The 24,876-nt window shown below is 53.6% G+C and overlaps 2 protein-coding genes across 10 annotated transcripts in view; one reads left to right on the top strand and one right to left on the bottom strand.

The window, feature by feature from the left end:
* Window positions 1-13,449, top strand: part of KCNJ9 (potassium inwardly rectifying channel subfamily J member 9) — a 58,431-nt gene extending 44,982 nt beyond the window's left edge. Inside the window, exons 1-5 of one of the 5 annotated variants that reach the window (XM_008964293.5) lie at window positions 4,652-6,309; window positions 7,413-7,509; window positions 7,742-7,849; window positions 8,531-9,494; window positions 12,099-13,449. In XM_008964293.5, coding sequence (XP_008962541.1) covers window positions 8,645-9,494; window positions 12,099-12,430 — 1,182 coding nt within the window. In that variant the 5' untranslated portion in view covers window positions 4,652-6,309; window positions 7,413-7,509; window positions 7,742-7,849; window positions 8,531-8,644 and the 3' untranslated portion in view covers window positions 12,431-13,449. Of the gene's footprint in view, window positions 1-4,173; window positions 6,310-7,412; window positions 7,510-7,741; window positions 7,850-8,530; window positions 9,495-12,098 lie in introns of those variants that run through there. The other 4 variants (XM_008964291.5, XM_008964292.5, XM_055112721.2 and 1 more) reach the window with 4 other exon arrangements.
* Window positions 13,450-15,957: 2,508 nt separating this feature from the next.
* On the bottom strand, window positions 15,958-24,066 carry IGSF8 (immunoglobulin superfamily member 8). Of its 5 annotated transcripts, none has more exons than XM_055112710.2 (8): window positions 23,823-24,066; window positions 23,015-23,123; window positions 19,485-19,862; window positions 18,326-18,787; window positions 17,540-17,947; window positions 16,897-17,310; window positions 16,423-16,553; window positions 15,958-16,223 (listed from the first exon to the last, which is right to left on the bottom strand). In XM_055112710.2, the coding sequence occupies exons 2-7, from the start codon at window positions 23,076-23,078 to the stop codon at window positions 16,438-16,440; spliced, it is 1,842 nt and encodes a 613-aa protein (XP_054968685.1). In that variant the 5' UTR covers window positions 23,079-23,123; window positions 23,823-24,066; the 3' UTR covers window positions 15,958-16,223; window positions 16,423-16,437. The 5 variants fall into 5 exon arrangements, with proteins under 5 accessions (XP_054968685.1, XP_057158325.1, XP_034794253.1 ...); XM_057302342.2 differs by lacking the exon at window positions 23,823-24,066 and adding an exon at window positions 23,645-23,662; XM_034938362.3 differs by lacking the exon at window positions 23,823-24,066 and adding an exon at window positions 23,441-23,490.
* Between the last annotated feature and the right edge of the window lie 810 nt (window positions 24,067-24,876).

Here is a 24,876-nt window from a genome sequence, read left to right as displayed (position 1 = left end):
ATCAGACTAAAAAACTACAAGTGATCTACAGAAGTGTCCTCTACTAACAATCAGAGTGAGGATAGAGTGGGGTGGGACTGGGCAGTTAGAAAGACTTTATAAGTCCTTGAACAGCAGGGGTGGGAGCTTGTGGAAAAGTACACAGGTAGCTTCAACAGCACTGTAATGTTCTGAATTTAAAAGAGTGATTTAAATTGAGTTTTTGTTCTTAAATTATGCTTTATAACATATAGACATATGTCCACCATCTATATTCTTTTGTACATATCAAATGTCAGGTTTTCATTTTTAAATTTGTTTGCAAAAGAGAAGTCCTAGGACAGCCTCTAGGAGCCCAGTAGGGAATCAGTAATAAGGGGCATAGGACACTAATATTTGTGAGTGTTTACTACATCAGATAGATCAGGAGATGGGGAAACTGAAGTTCTGAGGAGTTAAGTGGTTTGCCTATGGTAACATAGCTGGAAAGTGTTTTGGGATTTGAATCCACATATATTTGACCCCAAAGCTTGTCTCAGAATAATGCCAGAGGGAATTTGCACGGTTTAAACACAATCTTGCCAACCAGAGGCTATGACCCCTGAGTACATGTTGGTATGAAAAATTCCCCAGAATTACAACATCCAATGTCCACCATGAAACATGACAGAGGAACCTTCTCTTTTTGAGGACCCCCTCTCTTCTTTCAGTTTCCCAACTTGCGTCTTCCTTATTCTCCTCCATTTCTCCTTTCAGACTCACTGCTTCCAGCTTTGGCCTCATCTCTACTTTTACTTCATTTATAACGGGGCAGAGGCTACCTCAGAGCAGAGGAGGAGGAGACTTGGGGCGTGTCACCTGTTTTAGAAAGAATCCACAAGTGGGCAGCAGTCTGAGGGGCTTGCGCTGGGCAAAGCAGATGTGGACAGAGGGAATCAGGAAAGCTTTGGGTTGGGAGGCATGATAGAGACTCAGAATAGTCAGTATTTAACAAGTCAGGGGAAGTGGCTAGAAAGAACAGAGACACTGACATGGCTCACCACAGGATTCAGGATTCCAAGTGGCGTTTTGGTGCTCACATCCCACAGTGCTGAACAAATTCCATTAGTAGTGGAGCATCTCATAGCTGAATGACTCAGGCCACAGAGGAGAAATCCAAGAGAAGGACTGAGCTACATTCCCCTAGTCACTAATGAATCATTATGTAAGTAGATCACCCCCTTTAAATAAATGCAATATACACAAACCCACATTTATAAGACATAATTTAGGGAATACTTAGTTACCTACTAAAGAATTCTTTCCTTTAAAAAAGAAAAACATGGCCAGGCACGGTGGCTCATGCCTGTAATCCCAGCACTTTGGGAAGCCAAGGTGGGTGGATCACCTAAGGTCAGGAGTTCAAGACCAGCCTGGCCAACATGGTGAAACCCCATCTCTACTGAAAATACAAAAAAAAAAAAAAAATTAGCCAGGCATAGTGGTGTGTGCCTGTAATCTCAGCTACTCAGGAGGGCGAAGCAAGAGAATCACTTGAATCCGGGCGGTGGGGGTTGCAGTGAGCGGAGATCGCGCCACTGCACTCCAGCCTGGGCAACAGAGCGGAACTCTGTCTCAAAAAGGGGGGAGAAAAAAGGAAAAAAGAAAAAAACAAATTTCTCTAACTAGGGACTTCTAGTACCTTTCCAGTTGGGTCCAATTGATAGAAATTCCATTAATATCCAATGCACTGTGATAGGAGGGAGGCAACTGGGAATAAAGAAACACAAGGAACCTCGAGTCGGGTGGCCTGAGTCTTAGTCCTGACTATGTTCTTGGGACCTATTCCTACCTGTAAAGTAAGGGCTAATCCTGTACCACCTCTAACCGTCATATAACTTTTAAATCTTAGCCTATCTCTACCCAGTCCTATAAAGCAAGATAGAACTCTGTGTGAGAAGGCTTCTGATCCTCCTGCTCTGCTGAAAGTAGCCAGAAAGGCAGCAAGCTCCTCAGCCTCAGGAACCCAGCCTGAGGCGAGGGGCTGGCTGAAATTGCCTCCGTCTGGCCTGGAGCTGTGCTCTGCTTCTCCCCATTTCACTCTAATCTTCAGCTTCAGTCATTTGCCACATATACTCCTTCAACCATATCTTTCCTCTGCTCTGAGTTTTCTAGAGCCCCATCCCCCTTGAATTTATACAAATTTTTGCAATCAACCAGATTGGCCTCCCTGCTCCACTAAACTCATATCCTCAACTGTCTGCTGACTTCCCCATCATGCTTCCTCTTCCACTTGCCAGATTTTGCACAAGATGTCTCATGATCTTGTCCAGGGAAGCCTCCCCAGTTTGGCTGATCTCAGGGCTGCCACAAAGGCACCTGCTGATGGGGCAAGTTGAGGACTGAACTGCATTCAGCTTGCCAATTCCTGCACCCAGCTCAGAGCTGTGTCTGCTGGAGGAAGGGAACCTTTTATTTTCTCCCAAAAGTATCACCTGTTCCCTGTTCTCCAAGTGACAGGCCACAGTAGGCTCTTTTTAAGCTCTTTCCCTATTTTGCACCACGGTTCCTTTTTTTTTTTTTTTTTTTTTTTTTGAGACAAGGTCTCACTCTGTTGTCCAGGCTGGAGTGCAGTGGCGCAATCACGGCAGCCTTGAGCTCCCAGGCTCAGGTGATCCTCCCACCTCAACCTCCAAGGTGGCTGGGACCACATGCACATACCACTACACCCATCTAATTTTGTATTTTTTGTAGAGACAGGGTTTCGTCATGTTGCCCAGGCTGGTCTCCATCTCCTGGGTTCAAGCGATCCGTGCACCTCAGCCTCCCAAAGTGCTGGGATTATAGGTTCGAGCCACCGTGCCAAGCCAAAAGCTAGAATCTTGTCTATGCTTTTGTGTCCTGGTGCCTGGGAAAACTTTTTTTCTCCTGCCTCAGTTCAGCTCAGTGATAAATAAGGAACTGAGGTTAGATAACAGGTAAAGTCTAGGACCTGCAGGATGAGTGAATCAGGTGAGGGAGTGGTAGTCTTCTTCCTTGTCAGCCAGGCTAGGTTCAGGGGCACCTGGACTGAGGCGAGGGGCTGGCTGAAATTGCCTTGTGGAGGGCCCTGCCAGTGATGCCCCCTCCAGCAAATAGGGCCAGCTCTATGCAAATGTGTTCTTGCCCAGGAGTTTGGTTTCTTCTCTCTGAGCTCCTGGCACAGTGGAACCAATGTGAGCAGCTGCTTGGCAGGACAGAGAAGGGCAGGCTAGCAGTCCCAAAGCTCGGGTGACAGGACCAGGCCCAGGAGACGGGGATGTTGACTGGGGCTTTAACAGCGCTCTTGATGCCAATCTCGGGCTGAAAACTCGATATTTCCACTTGGAACAACAAGAATCACCAGCAAGAGAGCTGAGGAGAGGGCAGTATACCAGGGGCGCCCCCTGCAGGCCTCACAGGGTGGTGCCAGAACAGAGGAAGGTGGCACAGGCAGGGTGGGGCTTTCAGGACATCCCTGAGATGATGGTGATGATGGTGACAATGATGATGACCATGAAGAAGACAATGAGGAGGAGGAAGAGGAAGACAGTAGCTAGCATTTACTGAGTACTAACAATGTGTCAGGCATTGCCTTATGTAGTCTTCATGACAACCCTCTAAGAGATGAATAATATGGTTTTCTTTTTTTTAGATGAAGAATCTGAGGTTTAACGGGTTAAATAATTGCTCAGGTTCACCCAGCTAGTAGTGGACAGAGGTGGGATTTGAACCCAAGTCATTGCCTCCTGAGCTTATATTATCCAGTACCGAATTTCCCACCTTGCCAGGTCATTCCAGGAGCTTCTAGCCCTCCGTGTCCATCTCTATGTCTTCCCGCTCCTCTAGCTCATATTTTCTTGATCCAAATTTAAAGGATCTGGATAAGAATAGATCCATATCTGGGATATAATAATACTGATAACAACAGCAACAACACTTTGCATTTGTAAACCACTTTCTTCTCTTCATTATTTCCCTGGGGAAAAATAAACAATAAGATATTTCTGTTTCTCCAAATTTTGTTCTGATTTTTATCAGTGTTCCTGAAGCTATTTCAATATAGTCATGATCAATTTATAAGAATATTTTTAGGTTCTGCTTTTTTATGTAACAGTGTGTTATATACACATTCACATATTTAAACACAGCAATTATTATGGCTTTACAGTAACCCATGATATTAATATTCCACAGATATTACATTACTGAGGCAGTGTAACTTTGTGAAAAGAACACTAGGCTAAGGCTGACAACACCAAATGCTGGCAGGAATGTGGAGCAACAGGAACAGGAATTCGTGGCTGATGGGAATGCAAAATGGTACAGCTACTTTGGAAGAAAGTGTGGCAGTTTCCTAAAAAACTAAACATACTCTTACCATATGATCCAGGAATCATGCTCCTTGGTATCTACCCAAAGGAGATGAAAACTTACGTCCACATGAAAATCTGCCGATGGATGTTTATAGCAGCTGTATTCATCATGGCCAAATCTTGAAAGCAACCAAGATGTCCTTCAGTAGGTAAATAGATAAATAAACCATGGCCATCCTGAAATGGAATATTATTCAGTGCCAAAAAGAAATGAACTACAAAGCCATGAAAAGACATGGAGGAACCTTAAATTTACATTACTAAGTGAAAGAAGCCAATTTGAAATGGCTACATATTGTACAATTCCAACTACATGACATTCTGGAAAAGGAAAATTATGGAAACAGGAAAAAGAGCAGTTGTTGCCAGGGGTTAGGGAAGGGGGATTGACTAGGCAGAGCATAGAGGACTTTTACAGCAATGAGACTATAATGGTGGATACACATCATTATATATTTGTCCAAACCCACAGAGTGTACAACACCAAAAGTGAACCCTAATGTCAGCTATGGACTTTGGGTGATTATGATGTCAATGTAGTTTCATCACTTGTAACAAATGTGCCATTCTTGTGGATGTGTGGGGACAGGGGCATATGGAAAATCTCTATAACTTTCCTCTCAGTTTTGCTCTGAATCTAAAACTACCCTTTAAGAAGTCTTCTTTTAAAACAATTTAAAAAGCATGAGGTGATACAGATGTGGGAGTTTGACTCCTGTCTCTGCCCAACTCTGTGACATTCGATAAATTACTTAACATGTCTCCGTTTTAGTTTCCTCATCTATAACTGGGAAAAATAATACCTGTCTTATAGAGTTGCCATGGGGATGAAATGAGGCATGTGTCTCGTTCATATCCGATGTTCAGTGAATTAGTAGCAGCAGCCACTGTGTGTTTGTGTGTCTTTATCCCTCATGGGTTAATGAGCTCCTTGTGGGCAGGGACTTACTCATTCTGTAACCACCCCATCTAACACACTGCCTGGCACTTGGGCTCCGCAGAAGTTTGCTGAGTGAATACTTAGTAAGCCCTAACCTAGGCTTTTCTCTCTGGTGGACATTTGGGTTGTTTCTAGGGTTTTTGCTATGAATAAAACACATTTCAAAGCCCTTTGTGGTTTTTTTGTTTTTTGTTTGTTTGTTTTTTCTTCATTTGATCTGCTGACTCTGTGAAGCAGGCAGAAAGGGGATATTTGCTCTTGTCCACACCCTGGTACAGATGGAATAACTGTGGCTCAGGGAAGTGAAGTGACTCCTATGGGACACAGTGCAAATCAGTGGCAATAATTAGAACCCCTGACCCTGCCTCCCTTCCTTTAGTAGATCTATTTTCCTTCTAGCTACCGCCTTCTGGATCCATGGCCTCTCCAAAACTAGACCGTGATGGTCAGCCTGACCTGAGAGCAGCACCTGCACGCAGAGACCCATGTTGAAGGTGGTGAGCTGCCAGCTACCAGATGGCCCTCTGAAACCCCAGGGAACCTAGCACCTTATTCTCAAATACATGAGGGCTTGTATTTTCCCCCAGGAAGGAGCTTCTTAGGAAAGAGCCAGCGTGCCAGCTTTGTTTTTCTTTCTTCTTCTTTTTTTTTTTTTTTTCCTATGAGGGGGTGAGGAGCCAAGCTCTGAGTTGTCCAGGAGGAGGGACTTTGGCTAAAAATAGCTATGGCGTGTGGTGTGGATCAACCCCTAGTGGTACCCAGGACTGGGGAGGGGAGGGGGATGCTCTGGAGCTGTCGCCAGACTGGTTGCCGTGGAAACAAGAGAGGAGCAGGGGAGCCTGGGAAGTAGGGATGACACAGATAGCAAGTCCTAGTCAGAGCTGCCGCTACATTTAGGAGAAACAGCGGTGTCTGCGGCTCCCACCCTTCGGGGGGCCCGTGGGGGGGGCGGTGTCAGGGGCATGGACGCCACCCCCCAGGGGTCTCTGCTGCCGGCTACTCTCCTCTCCACGTGCTGTGAGTTGAGTTGTGGGGGACTTGGGGTTTGGGCCCCTATTTCCAAGGCAAGTGGGGGTTTGGGAGGAGCTGGTTCTTGGGGGAGTTTTCACCAGATCTCTCCTTCCAAAAAATGAGCCCCCTTACTCCCCAGCTCTCTAGAGGGAGGAAGAGGGGCCCAGGAAAAGTGGTATTGCAATCTTCTGCAAAGGGGTCATAGCATGCACAAGAAATGAGGAGTAGGTTGGAGGAACTGAAATTCTTGGAGGGAAGATGGAGAAATCAAGTCCTTGATCTTGAGATAGAGGTAACAATTTCACACTTTTCCTTCCCCTGAGAAAAGTGCAGTCCCCCACTCAGGAAGACAGGATGTGGGACACATTCAAAATAAGGTTTACCTAGATCCCTGGGGCAATGGAGAGTGAGAGAGTTCTGGGGGTGATCCGACATTGGGGTTCCTTCCCCATCCCTGGGCAGAGAGATCTGTCTAAGCAAGCCGACTGGGGGTCAGATTACCTAAGACCCTGAGAGAACATCTGGAAGCCCACCTGGGACTAAAGCTAGGATAATGGGAGCAGGGTCGTTTTCTGCATGACCTGGGGTCTCTGAGCCAGTCAATGCTTACTCTTCCTGAGGACATCTGAGCTTCAGGGAAGGAAAAGGAAGCCCATTGTTGGGGGCAGGGGAGACCCTAATCTTCCATTGCCATGGGGCTCTTGGACCCTGTGTCCCCTGACTCCATGGACAATAAATGCAGGGGGTGCCCCTAAGCTCAAAGCCATTTCATTTTGATTTCTCTTCCTACCTTCTCTACCCCAAGACACACAAACACACACACACACACACCCTCTCCAGAGTGCTGACTGCAGAGCACCTCACCCCAGAACATAAGATGCTGGAGTGCTAGGTTTAGAGTCACATACCCAGGCAGTTTCTCCCCAGGACCTGGTCAACCATCCAGGCCATCTGTGGTTCCTATGGCACACTCCTCCATCCCCCACCCACTAGCCAGCCCACGTTTCCGTGGAGTGGGAGGAGAGGATCATTCCCAGGAAAGAGAAGGGAAGGTGGAAGAGTCCCAAATCCTATTCTAAACCTTTCCCTGTATGGTCCATATCTCCTAGAGGACCCTGGGTGCTTTGGGGAAAGGCTCTGGATCTCTCTCAGAGCAGATTGCAGCTCAGAGAGCTCCTCAGAGGCAAGCATGTGAAGAAAAATCAGGTGGGCTTCGCTTGGAATGTGGGCTTTGGGGCATATGGCAGGTGGGGGCGGGGCTGGTGTTAGGATAGTCCATGGGAAGTAAGAGGCTGGGGGAAAATATAACTAGAGGGAGTGGGGAAATAAATGTGGGTGCTTAGTGCTTCACCTGATCTGATTCCATGTCTCTCATGAAGAATAGGATCCCAGAGGGATATGAGCCTAACTCGTTATAACTCTGGGCTTCCTTTCCCAGGCTTCTGTGTTGGGATCTTCCAGTTCCCCTCCCCATTTGCAGGCTGTCTCCACTAGGAGAAAAAACCCAAGGGAAATGAGGCTGGCCCAAGAGCAGCAGTGATCGTGGGTAGGTCTCAGGGAGGATTTCTAGTGGGAATTTCCTAATGTTCCACCCTTGTGCACTGGAGGGTTTCCACTGACTTTCCACAGCTTTCATTTCTTTCTCGTTTGTAAGCATGTTGAGGGGAGGGAGTGGAGTGGAGTGAGTGAGGTCCAAGGAGGGAAGAATGAGAAAGACTGTGTATCAGTCTTGGGGTGAACTTCAAAACAGCCTGTGAGGAGAGCCATTGGTGGCTGCACTGGCTACAGCTGGGGAAGGGATGGTGGAAGTCCTTAGGGCAGGGAGGGCTCCATTACCCGCCTGCCCCCCTCCCCAAAAAGCCCCCAGTCTATTGATTTCAGGAAATCACTAGGGGGATCTGGGCCTGGGTCTTTGGCCCCGGGGCTGCCCCTGAGGTGCTGCACACCCCAGCTGGAGGTGATGGCACCAAAATATCTGGTACCTCCTTCCCCTGAAAATCATCGTGGAACTTGCACAGTTCTATCCAGTTCAGGTACATCATTCCATTTGACCCTCACAACTTTCTGAGCCTGGGGGGCAGTTAGGGCTGAATGTGTTATTCCCAGAAATAGAGGCCAGGAAACACGAAGGGACTCGCCCAGGGCCCCCCAGGGCTCGGTGCTGGCCCTGATGCCCCGTGCCTCCCCATCTCCCGAGGGGCCACTCATTCGGCAAACCTTTATTAAGCCCCTCCAGGACCCCCGACGCCGCCTAGGCGCCCAGCGACGCGCGGCAGGTGGCAGAAGCTCGGGCCCCCGCCGCACTCCAGGCGCCCGCAGCGCTCGCCCTGACGCGGCCGCCATGGCGCAGGAGAACGCGGCCTTCTCGCCCGGGCAGGAGGAGCCGCCGCGGCGCCGCGGCCGCCAGCGCTACGTGGAGAAGGATGGCCGGTGCAACGTGCAGCAGGGCAACGTGCGCGAGACATACCGCTACCTGACGGACCTGTTCACCACGCTGGTGGACCTGCAGTGGCGCCTCAGCCTGTTGTTCTTCGTCCTGGCCTACGCGCTCACCTGGCTCTTCTTCGGCGCCATCTGGTGGCTGATCGCCTACGGCCGCGGCGACCTGGAGCACCTGGAGGACACCGCGTGGACGCCGTGCGTCAACAACCTCAACGGCTTCGTGGCCGCCTTCCTCTTCTCCATCGAGACCGAGACCACCATCGGCTACGGGCACCGCGTCATCACCGACCAGTGCCCCGAGGGCATCGTGCTGCTGCTGCTGCAGGCCATCCTGGGCTCCATGGTGAACGCCTTCATGGTGGGCTGCATGTTCGTCAAGATCTCGCAGCCCAACAAGCGCGCAGCCACGCTCGTCTTCTCCTCGCACGCCGTGGTGTCGCTGCGCGACGGGCGCCTCTGCCTCATGTTCCGCGTGGGCGACTTGCGCTCCTCACACATAGTGGAGGCCTCCATCCGCGCCAAGCTCATCCGCTCACGCCAGACGCTGGAGGGCGAGTTCATCCCGCTGCACCAGACCGACCTCAGCGTGGGCTTCGACACGGGAGACGACCGCCTCTTCCTCGTCTCGCCGCTGGTTATCAGCCACGAGATCGACGCCGCCAGCCCCTTCTGGGAGGCGTCGCGCCGTGCCCTCGAGAGGGACGACTTCGAGATCGTCGTTATCCTCGAGGGCATGGTGGAAGCCACGGGTGCGAGCAGGCCTGGGGAGGGGAGCGGGGTTGGCAGAGGTTGGGCGGGACCGAGGAAGGCAGGGGTGAGACGAGGGGCCAGGGGAGCTGGGGAGGATGGATGGAAGGGCTGGTGGAGGATGAGACAGTGAGGTGAGACAGGGGTCGGAGGCGGGAGTGGAACCGAGCAACGCCGCAGAAGGCCAAGAGAAAGCTTGGAGGAATTCTCCGAAATGGCACTGGCGTGGGGCCCTGGGCCCAGAGGAATGTGTCACTTGGAATAGGGACAGTAATAATAGCTAGTGCTCGCCCAGTATTCACCCTGTGTCATGCGCAGTTCCAAAGCACTTTCTACCTCTGAGTCGATTTAATCCTAACAAGAACCCTCTGAAGGTAACTTCTTGTTATTGTGCTCACTTTTTAGAGATGAGATTGCTCCAATGAGAAATTAAGGAAGTTGTCCACTTTCCTAAGCCAATAAGTGGCCATGCCTGGATTGGACACAGGCAATGTGGCTTCAATGTTTAGTGGTCCCGAGTTGGAAGGAGGGGTTAGGTTCAGGGGTTTTCTCACTGCAGTCAGGTTCAGGCCCCTGGAATTTGACGGTGAAGGTTTTCCATTGCCTGAGTTATTTCTAGGCCGGATCTTGAGGGGAGTTTAATACCTAGTCTCACTTCTGCCTCGGTTTCCCAATTCATCCATTTCCACTGACAAGGGATATAGATGATGTTACCTTTTCTAGCTCTTTTCCAAAAGGAACTGGCAACTCATCTGTGATGTCAATAAGTCCAACCCAGACCTACACAGTGAAGGCTTTGGGAGCAGGTGAAAAAAGACCAGTGTTACAGGAGTCACAAAGGAGGTCACTTAGGACTTGAGATCTAGAGGATAGATGAGGATGAGGAAACTGCGGGTGGAGGACCAAAGGCCCACTAGGGGGCGCCGCAGTCCCTCCTCTGACGCCAGAGCTGCTGATGCTCCCTGCCGGCTTCGCTGACAAGCTGGTGCCTTCAGATCCTTTCCCTGGCCCCTTTAGGCTGAGACTCCGCTTCACACCCCAACCCCAGCTCCGCATCACTGTTCCCATTCCTGCTTCACCCCGACTCTTTCCTCTTCCCCCACTCACCCCGTTCCCTTTCCTCTCTCTCCAGCTGTCACTCCTTTTTTGCCAGTATCTCAGGCAGGCCCCTCACCCTCCAGGGAAGTTGCTGCCCGGCCCTCTTTTCTCTTTGTACCCCCAGCCCTGCCCTCTCCTCCTCGAAGCCCTTCTCTCCCCAGTGTCCCTTATGCCTCTTTCTCTTTTCTCCCACTGGATACTTTCTATTCCAACTTCACCGAGGAATACCAATGTCTCAGCGCCAGGCTTTCCGAGTTGACAGCCACTCTCCGGTTAGCTAATGTTCACTCTTCTGTTTCCGCTTGTTCCGAGATGGATATGGGTTGGGGGCAAGACCCTGTGGCAGAAAGGAGAATGACCTGCCCTGAGGGGTGCACCAGCCCAACAGGAAGATAGGACTCAAGCCCCGGGCAGGGAGGACCAGGAGAGAGGAGATGAGGATAGGAATCTGTCTGTTTTTCTAGAGAGATAAAGCTGGAAAGGATGGTAATATTTTGGGTGAGACAGTCAGGATTCAAAACGCTTTTGAAAAGCAAGAATAATGAGCCAAAACCCAGCAAGATGACATTTAAAATGAATAAATATAAAATTCTACATTTAGGCTTTAAAAAAATCACTTATGTAAGCACAGCATGGAAGAGCACTGGTGAAAAAAGAACTGGGAGTTTTAGTTGGCTACAGTCTTGATGTCGTAGCAATGTGATGCAGCCTCCAAAATGATTATGTAATGTTATCCTGGGCCCTATTAGTGAAAGCATCATGGCCAGAAGAGAGAGATGGTGCGCCCTCTCTTATGCACGGAGCAGGCCACAGTTGGAAAATTTACTATACTCAAAATGCTTAAAGGGCCCTCCTTGGCCATTCTGGCTTGTAATCAAAAAAGTAGAGTTCTGGAAAACCAGGTCAAATGAGGAATTGTGGAGGAAGCCAGGGATGTTAAGTCAAGAGAGAAAACATGAGGGAATCTGAGACTCCTGTTTTCAGATACTCAGGGGACTGTGAAGTGGGAGGGGAATGAAGCCAAGAGTTGGAAATCCCAGGGGACAGGTTTTAGCTCTGTATAAAGAACAACCCAACTATTAGAGCTATCATACTAAGGAGTGGGCCCTTTATGAAGTGGTGAGCTATCAATCCTGGGAGGTAATCAAGTATAAGCTAGATGCCCATTGTTAGAAATGCTCCTTTGGGGAGCCCTGTATGGAGTGAGAAGTTGGACTAGAGGATCCCTAAGGTTGGTTTCAAGGTTAAGCTTTTTTTGGTTGGCATCACCAAATGACAGGAGGGGAAAAAAGAGCTGGACATTAAGAGGAGTTGGGGCAAATGGAGAAGACACGAGGGAGCTGGGTAAGAACAGGAGCTAGGGAGGGGGGAAATGGACTGGACCAAAGGGAGGTGGGAGCCCTTAGGAAGGAATAGAAGGGAGGGTGCTGGGAGTAGGGTTGTGGAATGAGAAGAGGAGAGGGAAGCCTGGAGCTGAGATTCCCCCTGACCGGTGCCCCTCCTCCCAGGAATGACATGCCAAGCTCGGAGCTCCTACCTGGTAGACGAGGTGCTGTGGGGCCACCGCTTCACGTCCGTGCTGACTCTGGAGGATGGCTTCTACGAAGTGGACTATGCCAGCTTTCACGAGACTTTTGAGGTGCCCACACCTTCGTGCAGTGCTCGAGAGCTGGCAGAGGCTGCCGCCCGCCTTGATGCCCATCTCTACTGGTCCATCCCCAGCCGGCTGGATGAGAAGGTGGAGGAGGAGGGGGCAGGGGAGGGGGCGGGTGGGGAAGCTGGGGCTGACAAGGAGCAGAATGGCTGCCTGCCACCCCCAGAGAGTGAGTCCAAGGTGTGACCAGCTTCCTCCAGACCCCTGTGGCAGACCGGGGGCCAGACACAGATACATGGGGAACTGCATATCGGAGGTGGTGGAGGAGGAGGAGGAGGAAGGCAAAGCCCCTGGAAATGTGCTAAAGTTGGAAAGTCCCCGTCCCCCAGAACCTCAAGTCTAGAAACCAGTATGGAAGGGAGGGGTCCTGATTTCAGGGAAATGGAGGGTGGGGCCGGGTGAAAATGCCAGTCTGCGTTTGACCTTCACATTTGTTCATGAGTGGATGGATGGACAGAATGATGGACTTTTGGGGGTTGGATGGGAAGATGGTAGCAGATAAAGACAGCTGACAGATACATAGATGGACCAGTAGACAATTGGTCCACTCAGGGCTGCCACTAACCTGTAGAACACCCCTGTGCAAATTCTAAAAAGGAACCCTTTTCCTCCAGACAGATACAGCCCCAAACCAGGGTGCATGGCTTGGGGAGCAGAGTATAGGATGGATTGCAGTCCCCAGTCACCTCTTCTGCCAGCCTCCCCACATATGGCACAACTGTCTAATGACACGGTAGGCCAAGCTGAAGTGAAGGAGAAAGGAGCCGGACCAAGATGGGCACGTGAGGAGGGTGCCCTCCTAGCTCCACCCTCACCAGGATGAAGGTGTGCAAGGGGCTCAAGCAAGGTGTGAATGACCTTAGTCCGCAAGTTCAGGGAAGCAGGCAGAGCGGGGAGGTGCCTGAGCTGGGGCCTGGAGAGGGACCTGGGAAAGGAAAACCAGGGATAGCTATTTTCTTACAGTGGAGTGAGATCTTACAGGTATCAGGCACAGGCAGGAAGAGAGAGAGAGAGGTTCTGGGGAGGAAGGGCCAGGAGAGAGATCTAGAAAGTGGGTTCACTAGAGCTGGGAAACAGGGAGCCCCTAGGAAAGCAGTGTGGCCTCGGGGCACAGTCATTCACATCACTGATTGGGTGCCATGTGGAGTGGACATTCAAAAACCTGGTTCCTGTCCTCAAAATAAGGGGCACCTGGGAAAACAGAGGAATCTACCTGTGGTGACTGAACGAGGGATAATTCAAACTGACAACCTGTGCAGTCCCGTGGATGGTGGGGGAGTGTGGGTGATCAGAAGGCTGGGGCCAGTGTAAGGCATAGGGAATATGTAAGTCAGGAGTTAGAAATCTCCAGTGTGCGTTGGAATCACCTGGAGGGCTTGTTAAAACGCAGATTTTTGGGCTCCACTCCAAGGGTTTCTGACCCAAGAGGTGGGGACCAAAACTATGCATTCCTAAGAAGTCCCCAGGTCATGCTGCTGTTGCCGGACTGGGGACCACACTTTGAGAACCTGTGCTCTAAGTGAATACTCGGAAGTCGTTTCAGGACATGGAGCATAGAAACTGAGGAGTAGCTGAGAGGAAGATGAAGAGAAGCTGAGAAGAAGCTGAGGATCCTCACAGGAGCAGACAGAGAAATGTGAAGGGTGGGGTTTTATGTGTGGGAAAGGGACCCGAAGCCCAGGCTGAAGAGTTTAACTTTGGGCCCAGAAACTCAACCATCAATGGAAACAGGGCAGTGACAAGTGGAGGGGGTGTCTGGAAGCTGAGCAGGCCTGGCAGAGAGATGAAGCCATCAGAAGGACTTGAGGGGGCTCCTGGGGAGGTCGGGGGGAGGTGGAGCAGGAAGAGTTTTAGGGGCGAAGGACAGAACCCCTTGTAGGACTGGAGGCAGGATTGAATGTGGGAGAAAATTGGAGAGAAGCGATAGGAGTTAGAACATCTGGATGTGTCTGCAGCCTGCTGTCAGCCCAATTGGGCCAGGGGGTCCCAAAGACGCATATTCTCACCCCACCTCCACCTGCTTCCTGATCACATCCCAGTCACCAGCGGCAGCTTCCTGGATAGTGAGGGAGAACAACTGCAAGTTGAGAGAGGCAGAGGGGTGGAAGGGACCTGAAGCTGGCCTGGAGAAAAGCATAGGCCCAGGAGAGCCTGCCCTGGGACAGCGCCTGTCTCCCACACAGCAGCACTGGCCCAGCAAGGACCTCCTCCCTTGGCCCTGGCCACATCCCACTCCTGCCCTTTCATAAGCCCCCTGGGGAAAGCACTCCAGTCTTCTCTGTTCCAGGCTGGGCAGCTAGGGTCCTATGGGGCACAGCCAGGGTCCTATGGGCATAGCCAAGGGCCCTATGGGTCCTCTGGAAGCAAGAAAGGGGGCCATGGAAGGAGCCCAGACAGCTTGGGTTCACTCAGAGAGGACCCAAGTCCCAGTCCCTTCCTTTCAGTCAAAACACGGATATCTTTGCCTCAGGTCACAGGGCCACTGGGGCCCTGTCATCAAAGATGAGATTCCTGAAGCCTGGCATTGACTGGTCCCCTAAGAACAGATGTTGGGATGGAGAATGGGGATTCATTTGGGTTTCAGTAAAACAGGGGGGTCTGGACAAGAGGGGGTGGGCTACTTGGTATCCACACACACGCACTCACACAGGAGCCAACCCATTGCAGCTGAACAAGCAGAGAAACTCAGTCTGGAAAGGCCCCTCCTGCCTGCTGAAGTCACTGAGACCCTGCCACACCTCTCCTCGCCACTGTCACCACTCAGGGCACCACTGTACAGTGCAACAAGTCAGGAGACCTAGGTCCTACTCCTGACACTTGCTAATTAGCTCTATGACTCTGGGCAAATCGCATATCTGGGCCTCAGTTTCCTCATCTGTAAAAATGACACTTAGCAAACTCGTAATGCTCAATAAATGTTTAAATAACAACTGAAGGAGGCCTGCCAGATGCCTCTTAAGGTGCCGTGCAGGTAAGAATTTTAGGATCAGAGAATCCTTAGGCAAGAAAATTCATGAAACTCCTGGGGCACTGGAGGAGGGGTGAAGCTGAAGGGTGGGAGGGAGGAGACCCCAGGGTGGGTACAGGCAGGTGAAGCGGGTATATGCAGGTGTAGTGGGTATATGCGGGTAGTGGGTATATGCAGGTACAGCGAGTACATGCGGGTGCAATGGCTCTGTGGACACACAGGCCCTCCCCTGACTGCCTGTTGTCCCAGCCTGAGTATCAGTTGTGTTCTGAGGCTTCTATTCTGCTGCTATGGGTCAGAAGGAACAACAATTTCAGCCCCAGGGCCTAGTGGGAGGAGTCAGGTCCAAGACTAGCCTGACCAGGAGAAGGAGACATGGGAAGAGTGGGGGAAAGTCTGGGGAGCTCAGAAAAGGCACTGCCCCTGGAGGCCCATGCCCTTTAACATGGGAGAAGCTGGTGGGGGGTGACCACAGGCAGCTGGAACCTAGCCTCCTTTTCTATGCTTCCCTCCCCAAGTAGGAGTCCAATCAGGAGTTGTCTCAGCCCTGACAGTTCAGGCAGCAGATGGAACCCAGGTGTCCCCTCCTGGGGTGGGTGGCATGGCCCATGGAGGCCAGATGGTGTTTGTGGTGAGAAGAGAGGCCTGGGTCGTCCAGAATAGGTTGTCAATCCCCAACCACCTCCCTACTATGCACCCTGAGCGTTTTACAGTCTCATGGTAGGGAAGACACAGCCAAGCCTGCTTTTTATAAAACAAGTTTATTCACATTTTAGAAAAACTAATTCCAGGACAGGAAATGGCCTCCCTATAGGATCCCTAAGAGATCAAGAACAGAAGGCCAGAGGGAGGGGCTTGGGAGGGAAGGAGTGGGGAAGGGGAGGCACGTCTCCCATTCTGGGTAGTGGGAGGTCAAATAAATTAAAGGAAGAGTGGACAGAGGGAGAGGGTGTCCAGGCAACCAGAGGAGGGCTTGGAGCTGGGCCAGAAGACAGTTGACACCTGCAAGACCTGAAAAGGGTGCCCGGTGTGGGCTAAGGACAGAGAGCCCTGAGTGGGGCTCCCTCGCGGCCTCCACCCCTTAACAGGGCCCTGTGGATCTGAGCTGCCTACTCCTCCTCCAGGTGGGGCCTGGGAGGGAGCAGCTTGGTTCAGGACTTGGGGGTGGGAAGCCCAGTGAAAACAAGGTTGGGGGGTTCTTTTCCCTCACCTGGGGAGTAAGGGATCACCGTTTTCGAAGCCTCTTCATGAAGCAGCAAGTAATGGTACCAAGGACAGTGGCACCAGTGACTAGGGCCACCCCTGTACCCACCAGCAGAGGCACAAATAGGGTGTCCAGGGCTGGGGGAGAGAGGATGACTGTTCAGAGAGGATGCCATCATCCTCCACCCATACACTTGCCTCTGCGCTTTCCCCATCAAGTTCTCTGAACCCACCTTCTCCATTCACAGACACCCCCATCCCTGCCCACAGCCTGCCCCCTCAGCATGCAAGTCAGCATCAACCACAGAGGACCCCGTGCAGGTGGGCACTGCAGGGCTGGAAGTTGGATTTTTTGAGACTTCATGTGACATAATGTGGAGGAGAGAGATAGTAGCAGGAGGGTCAGAAGATGGGAAGGGAAGGCCAGTGGCAGAGGCCAGGAGGAAGGCAGAGTGAGGAGGGTGGAGGGGGTGTCACTCACCATGCATGTAGGGGTAGACTGTAACAGGCCCTGAGCGGGCACTGCCCGCCTGGTACCAGCTGTAGTCAGCATGCTGCACCCAGGCGCTGGGGGCACAGTGGTACACGCCTTCATCCTCGGGCCCCAAGCTGTGTAGTCTCAGCCGATGGCTTCGGGGCCCCACCAGCTCTACGCTGACAGGGCCTCCTCCAGGCCGGACTCCCAGCTCTGCCACACCATCCTGGCCTACGCCACCCACCAGCTGGGCAGGGACAGAGCTGAGCTCTCCGTCCTCTGGTCGCTCCACCCACCAGCTGGCGGCCAGCCGCAGTCCTGGGGGGCCACCCCGCACAGAGATGTTGCACAGCAGGGAGGCAGTCTCCCCGCGGTACACTGTGCCTCCTGCTAGCCATGCCACAGCCTCCAGCACCACACCTGCAGAACAAAGGACATGGGGTCAGAGGGTGCAGGGCCAGGGAGCATGGGGTTAGGGCTGCTGCCAAGCACCGCCCCAGGAAACTCAGGGTATTCCCACAATATTGGTAGAAGAGGAGCGTGAGGCTGTGGCCTGAAAACAGCTGACAGAGAGGGAGGGGGTCAGGGAAACAGAAGGAAAAGGGGTTGACAATCCTCGAACCCTGTCCAGGGCCCAGCCCCCTCTCACCTTCCTCCCGCACGTGTACAGGGAGAGGCCGGGAACGGGCACTGGCTGCTTCACGAAGCCGGGTCCCAGACCCTCGAACATAGGCTTTGGCGAGGCAGCGGTAGGTGCCCGCATCACCAGGCCTGGCAGCCTCTAGCCGTAGCCGGTATGTTCTAGATGCCACCTTCTCCATGGCAATGTGTCGGCCCTCATAGCCAGGGCCCAGGCTGCCCACACCCTCTGTGTCCAGCTGGGCTACCAGGCGGCCGGGCCCAGGTGCCCCCGCAGGTGCCATCTCCCAACCTACAGAGTATGCAGCATGACGGCCTGCTGGGGGAAGTGCCCCTGACACATTGCACAGCAGTTCCAAGGGCTCCCCTGGGCCGATCCGACGTTCACCAGGCCCCACTGTCACTGCCAGCTGGCTGGCTGAAACACAGGTAGGGGAAGAGGTGTCATGGAGGCAGGAGGGGACACAGAGGCACCCGATTCCCCAACTTCCTGTTTCCTACTTGACAGCAGCAACTTCAAAACCTCCTGTCTCCCCCTCACTAGGTATGACCATCTTTCTACTTAGGGGCTTGAATCTCACCCCTCAGCATGGGCCTCCTATCTCTATACCCAATTTCTGAGCAGAGAAAACCCATCAAGGGCCGGGGGAGAGAAATGCTAACAAGGCTGCTCACTCTGTGGAAGATGAGTTCCTTGGAGTCAGATGATGGCTATCTGGTACCCCCTGTGGCCACAGTGCCCACCAGGATACTGTCCCTCCCAGCTCCCACAGTGGGATGTATAAGTGGCACTTACACAGCGTCTGCACATCCACGTGGGCCAGGACGGCCCTTTTCTCTGCAATCTGGGCCCAGCTGCCATCAGGATCCTGAATCCACTCAGCGGCAGTGCAGTGGTAGGTGCCTGCGTCCCCTGCCTGGGCACCCCCTACTACCATGCGGTACCGATCGGTCCCTTCCTTGCCCAGACGAAGCTCCCCTGCAGCCAATCGCTCAGCATAGGGAGCTCCAGCCTCCACGGCCAAGTCTGACCGGATTCCCACCACTTCCTGCAGAGTTGACCGCCCAACTGGTGCCTCGGGCACAGATCGCCCAAAGGACACTGCCAGGTGTGTGTGCTTCTGTGTGCTTGTCCTCGCCAGGCAGCCCAGTGCCAGCTCCTGCCCCTCATGCACCGTCATGCGTGGGGGTGAGGTTGGGGCCTGGCGGCCTCGGGGCCCTGGGGGGGCAGCAGACACCTGGAGGACATCTGGAAGAACTGGAGAGAACAGCTGGAGTGAGGGAGGGCTGGGAGCTGGCAGCCCTTGTTACTGTTTCCTGTGTATAGCCTATCTCCCTAAATAAACTGTGAGCTCCCAGAGGGCAAAGATCGCATGTTGTATTATTTCTTCTGTAACTCAGTGGTGCCAAGGGCAGTACTGGGCACAGCACAGGCGCTCAATAAATACTTGTTGAATTTCATAGAACCAGCCCATCGCCTACTCACCCTTATGTTTGAGACTGACCTCTGTTTGAAATACTGAGAAAAGCGGCTCTTTCTTCTCAGAAGACAAAGAAACTTAAGAGAGTGAGAATGTCACATGGTCTAACTCCTTCCCTAACTCTACTCTCTTTCCCAGATCTGGGTCCTGTACTGTCCAGGAGTAGAGGCTATTCAACCCAACAGTCTTCTTCGTTCTTGGGAATGGAAAGTGGACTGGACAACTTAAGGACACTTCTTCTCCCAGGAGGGGTCTTAATATGATAAGATGAGCACTGGCCTGGGTGAGGAACTCTGGGTTTGAGTCCCACATCAGCCACTGAGTTATTGGGTGACTTTGTGCAAATCGCTTAACCTCTTTGGGCCCCAAGTTCCTTGGCTACAAAACCTAAGGGGCAGTTAGATAGGTCACTTGTGGCCTTGACTTTCTGCCTTGAGAGGGTGTGTGGCTCCACCCCGTCCCAGGGCCCAGTACCTCTCAGCTCCACCTTGCCGCTGTAGCTGCCCAGGTAGCGGGTATCAGTGGAGGGGGTGTGGCACTCATAAATGCCGGCATCCTGGGCCTGCAGGCGGGCAATCTTGAGCACCACGGCATCACCTTGTAGGCGCTGCACCTGCACCTCACCCGCCACCACTCGGGACTTGAAGACAGCATAGGAGAACTGGGTATCCTTGGTACTGACAATGCCCAGTGCAGTATCTGGGGCCTCGGGCCTATACAGGAACCACTCGAAGTTCTGCTGGGCAGGACCCTCATAGCCGGTCACATTGCAGGAGATGGAGACAGCTGTGCCAGCCACGCGGTACAAGGGCCCCTCGGGGACCAGCACCTCCCGGGCCCAGCATCCCATTCCTGCAGGGAAAGGCAGAAGGAGTTGGAGATGCCTGGTTCCTCATTCCATGCCCTCTGCCGCCACAAGCACCATTCTTGATCTCTGCCTACAAAACGAAAGGAGACCTGGGGAAGCTTGTCCACAGCTTGGACCCTGTTCTGAGAATAGGAAAGGGATGCTGTGATATAAGACACCTGGATCTCAAGGAGGTAGCATGGGCCCAGGATTGCCTTGGCACCGAGATACATCCCATTTCTGGCGGACTAGAAGCAGAGCACCTGAAGGCAGAAAGGAGTCCATCTGATTCCTGACCTAACCAGGCCTTGGTTCCAACTGAACCTTGATCTGTCCCTGCCACTCACCCACCTCCATGTCTGCCATTCCTTCCTCAGCACCTGGCAAGGGGAGCCTTCTGGCTAGGGGACTCTGAGACTACATGTCCCTCTCCTTTGCTTGAGGGGAGCTGGCAGTCTTGCTCAGAAGTGCTAGTTGGCTCAGCTGTGTCACCTGGGCGAGACAATGGAGCCAGTGACCCTAGCTGGAAAGGGCACAGGCCCAGTCAGTTCTCACCACACAATGCCCTCCCCCCTCCAGCTGCGCCATGAGCTCACTGCTTCTCTCACCCCACAGGGCTGCCCAGGCAGCTGGGGTTTCTGGGGCAAGATCCAGGCTCTGCCCCGGCCATTGGGGGCAGAAGATCCCCTCCTCCAGTGCCTGCCAACCTTCCGGGCTAGCCCAGCAGATACAGAAGGTGCCTGCCCCAGTTCCTTAACAAAAGCCTTCATTTGCACATGGTATGCATTCATTTACATATATGGCTCTCTTTCTGTAGGGAGGCACTAAATCCCCAGCTACCCCTTCTCATCTCTCTCCCTTCAGAAAGGCCAAACCTCTCTTCTTCACCCTACTCCACCCCTATGCCCAACCCTACCCCAGCAGATACTCCTGGCAGACTTAGAGGGCTTAGCTCCTCCCTTCTCTCCTTCCATAGCTCCCACTAGATAAGATCACAGAACCTCAATGTAAAGAGGGCTAGGCCACCCCTCCCCACCTCTCCCCATTTTACAGATGAGAAAGGTAAGGCAGGAAAAGTATAATATGTTAGCCAAGATCATGCTGTCCCTAGATGGCTTCTACACACTCCTCCAGAGGGGCAAAACCAGAGAGGAAGATGGGGAAACTCCAAGGCCAGGCCTGAAGGGACTGACCTCACCAACCAGAGTGTCACTTTTAGGCCTCCCAGGGGGATACCATGGACTTTCTGCAGGAGCTAGAGGAAAATGCCCAGGAGTCTGTGGTCAAACTCTACCCTCCAGCTTCTCTAGAACGGCTCCTCTGAACTTCCCCACCCCTGCTTCTGGGCTCCTAGCCCCTTCCTTCATCCTCTGGCTGGGTCACAGGGAGAACTCATGGTCTGTTGTTAAGGGCACAGCTGCCAGTCAGGAAGTGGGATTCCAGCACCATCCCCATGCCCAGCTGTGTGGCCTGGGATCCAGTCTCTTTCTATCCTAGGCCTCAGTTTCCACACTGGAGGAGAACTAAGAGCTCCAGCTCTGACCATGTGTGAGTGCGTATGTGACTCAGGAGAGCCCTGCCCCAGGCCAGGCAAGTTTCATAATCAGGGTGACGGTGGAGACAGCCAAGCTGACACCTTCCCTGACTGCCTCGGGGCAGACTGCTCAGAAGGCCCCCTCCCATTTTCCTGGCTCCACAACTGCTGATGCTTGGAGATGCCCATGGGAAAGTCACCTCCACAGCCTTAGGAAATCAGTTGCCACACAGCTCTCTCTCCCCTCCTCTGTATCAGTCGCAGCAAGGAAAGGGAGAGCAAAGAGGCCTGCTTTGGAATCAGATCTGTGTTCAAATCCTAGCCCCAACACTCACTAAATGTGCTCTCTGGGGCAAGTTACTTCATTTTCCTCATTTGTGAAATGAATGTAAGTGCCCACAGGCAGTGGGTGCTCAGACCTCTGCGTGCTCCTTTTTCAAACACAGGCCAGCACTTCCCCACCTCCCTGGGCTCCTCCCTGCTCCATGCTGCCCACTGGGGAAAACACACCAAGTGCTAGGCAACCCAGGCCCCACAGCGCCTTCCTCTCTGTACATCCTCCTGCCACCTGCCCAGGGACCAGGGAGAGGACTCATCCTAACCCTGCAGGGCCCAGGGACCTGCAGCAGGGGGAAGGCTTTGCTTGGTGCCACTGTGGAGCTCTGGTCTAGAAACAGGCAGCTGGGGCTACCTTCAGCCTCTGCCTTGACGACAGCAGCTCTGAAGTCACCATCCCCACCCCCACGCTTCACTCTCATTTCAAGGGCTTCAGCCTCATCAACATCTGTACCGGCAGTTTCACTGTCTCCACGCCATACTCTTCCCCAGACCACCTCCTACAGGGAGCCCTCCAGTTCAGGCCAAAAACAATTCCACTGTCATTATCCCCATGCATCCATGCAAGATTGGCCCAGAACACCCCACCATGAACACCCACCACAGCAGGCATAAGGTGCTTGGAGATCCCAGGATCAGTCTCCATGGAACCTGGTTTCTCCTGAGGCAAGGAAGCTGGAACTAAGCGGTGTGAAAACTGATGGGTGGCTGCAGAGCCAAGTGCCATTTGGGAGACAGGAAGAAGGGCAAAGAGGGACCCAACCCAGGGTGGAGATGGGGGTGAGAGAGGTAACTGCCCCCAGTTGATGAAGTGCGTGGAGCGCAACTGGGAGAGACTTACTTCAAAGATCGTGGGCAGAACTGGCCTCTGGGCCTCCAGCCAACTCTGGGGCAATTATGAAGCTGGGCAGGCACTGCCCTCGTAGGGGGCCAGGCCTGGAGCTGAGTGTGGGGCAGAAAGGAGTCGCAGCATTTGGTGCAGCGACCCCAGGACGTGGGTATGCTAGCTGAGATGTGGGGCCTGCCCCGGGAGGCCGAGCAGTGCCTGGGGCAGCACCTTAGTGGCTCCTCTCTACGCCCCAGTCCCTGGCTTAGAGCTGGGGAGCCTGCACTCTTCCCAAGACTGGCTCGGCGGACAGCCACAAAGCGCAGCTGGCCGCCGACCCCGGGGAGGCTGGAGGTACCCCTGACGGAGGAGGATGTGAGGAGCCCCGAAATGCTAGGGGGGTGCTGGATGGCAGGCACCTGCCCGGCAGGGCCGGTAACCGGAACGGGGGCCTGGCTTACCTAGCATTAGCAGCAGCAGCAGCGGCAGCGACGGCGGCAGCAGCGTGGGCCTGAGGGCGCCCATCCTGCGCGGCCAGCTCTGGGGAGGCTCCGGGGGATAGCGCGGGTTCTGGGGGGGCCGGAAGGGTGGGGGGCGCATGCCCAGGTTGAGGGCAGGAAGCGGGGCAGCGAGGCGTGGGTGCGCCGAGCGAGCTGAACTGGAGCTGCCGAATCCCCTCCCTCCGCCCCTCCCGCTGCTTTCCCTCCAGCCCTCGGCAGTTTTGAAACCATTCTCGCCCCGGCCCGCCCCGGCACCGCCCCTTCCCCCGCCCCGTCTAGGCCCGCCCCGCCCCGGACCCAGCCTTGGCCCTGCCCGCCCCACCCCCGCCAGACTCCGGCCTTTGCTCCGCACCTGGCCCCGGCCCCGCCCCGCCCCTCGAAACTCACCTTTGCGTCCCATCGAGTCCCAGCCCCGCCTCTGCCCCGCCCCGCCCCGCCCCGCCCCGCCAAGACTCCAGCCCTGGGTCCGCCCCGGGCCTCGGCCCAGCCCCAGTTCCGGCCCCTCCCCCGCCCCGCCCCACCAGGACTACAGTCGGACTCCAATCCTGGCTCCTCCCCGGGCCCCGGCCCCGCCCCAGTCCCAAGCCGCACCCCTTCTCCGTCCCCGCAGGGCTAACGTCAGCCTCCAATCCTGGCTCCGCCCTGGACCCCGGCCTCGCCCCGCCCCTGGCCCTGGCTCCGCCCGAGGCCCCTGCAGGAGTGAGCTAACTGCACCTCTGCGCATCGAAATTCCCACCCACCCTCGCACAGAGCGCATTCCACCCCGCACCTGCCAGCCTTTCCTGGAGAGCTGGGTGCAGGGTCCCTGGGATTGGCGAGGTGACTGTGACCACGCATTTAGAATTCAGTTATTTGCTCTGAGCCATAGTCCTCGCTGCAAACCCTGCTGAAGTAGGGGTTGGCGGAAGCCAGGAGTTCCTGAATGCGAAGGGTTTGAGCTGAAGGGCGCTTCCAGGATCCAGAAGGTCACTGGAGACCTGTTTTTCACCCCCTCAGAGGGCAAAACCAAAAGAAAAATGGATTAGGAGAGGGGGCCGTCCATGTGACGTCATTTCTGGGTTGGGTGATCCTAGCCCAGTTGTATAACCTCCTTCAACTTCAGTTTTCTCCTCTGCAAATTGAATTGAGGTTGATCACATCACCCAAAGGGTTATTGTGATGATAGGTAATGTACATAAAGTGTTTGGCACAGGAAACTAACACGAAATGGGAGATAAAGAAGGATTATTTTGTTTTAGGTTTTGAATTATTATTTGAACTGCTTCCTAAGAGGCTTAGTTTAGACCTAGTTTAGACCTGGCATTTAGGTGAAGGAGTCTCTATGTTCAGTGACAGTGGGAAGAGATGAACATTGCTCTGTTCTAGGAAGAGTGGGGCTTGCCCTGGAGGTGGGAGAATGGAGGAGGCACCCTTCCCAGGTGCTCTGTCTCTTCCTGAACTGTAAAGATGGGAAGTGGGCAGGGGCAGGAAGGATGAGACCAGAATGGGGAGAAGAGATGGCCAGGTTTGCAAAGCCAAGGCTGTCAGAGTGGCTGTCAGTGGGAGGTGACCCCAGAGCCCATTTACCACCCTCTACCCTCCAACATCCTCCCTCTCCCCTCTCATCCACCTTCCCTCCCACTCACTCACCCCCCCCTTTACAGAAGAGGAAACTGAGGCCCAGAGAGGGTAAGTGGCACAGGCCAGACCAGACCTTCCTTGACATGGTATTCCTCAAGCGTGGCACAGTGCCTGACTCTGAGAAGATGCTCACGGGGTTGCCAGTAGAAGCCACATTGAGGAACCCTGGAGAAGCCAGAGAAACTGAGGCCTTGAAGGGAGAT

Source organism: Pan paniscus, chromosome 1 (assembly GCF_029289425.2).
Source record: "Pan paniscus chromosome 1, NHGRI_mPanPan1-v2.0_pri, whole genome shotgun sequence".
NCBI classification, from domain to species: Eukaryota; Metazoa; Chordata; class Mammalia; order Primates; family Hominidae; genus Pan; species Pan paniscus.
Note: the sequence above shows the minus strand (reverse complement) of the source record. Positions and strands in the feature narration are given on the sequence as shown.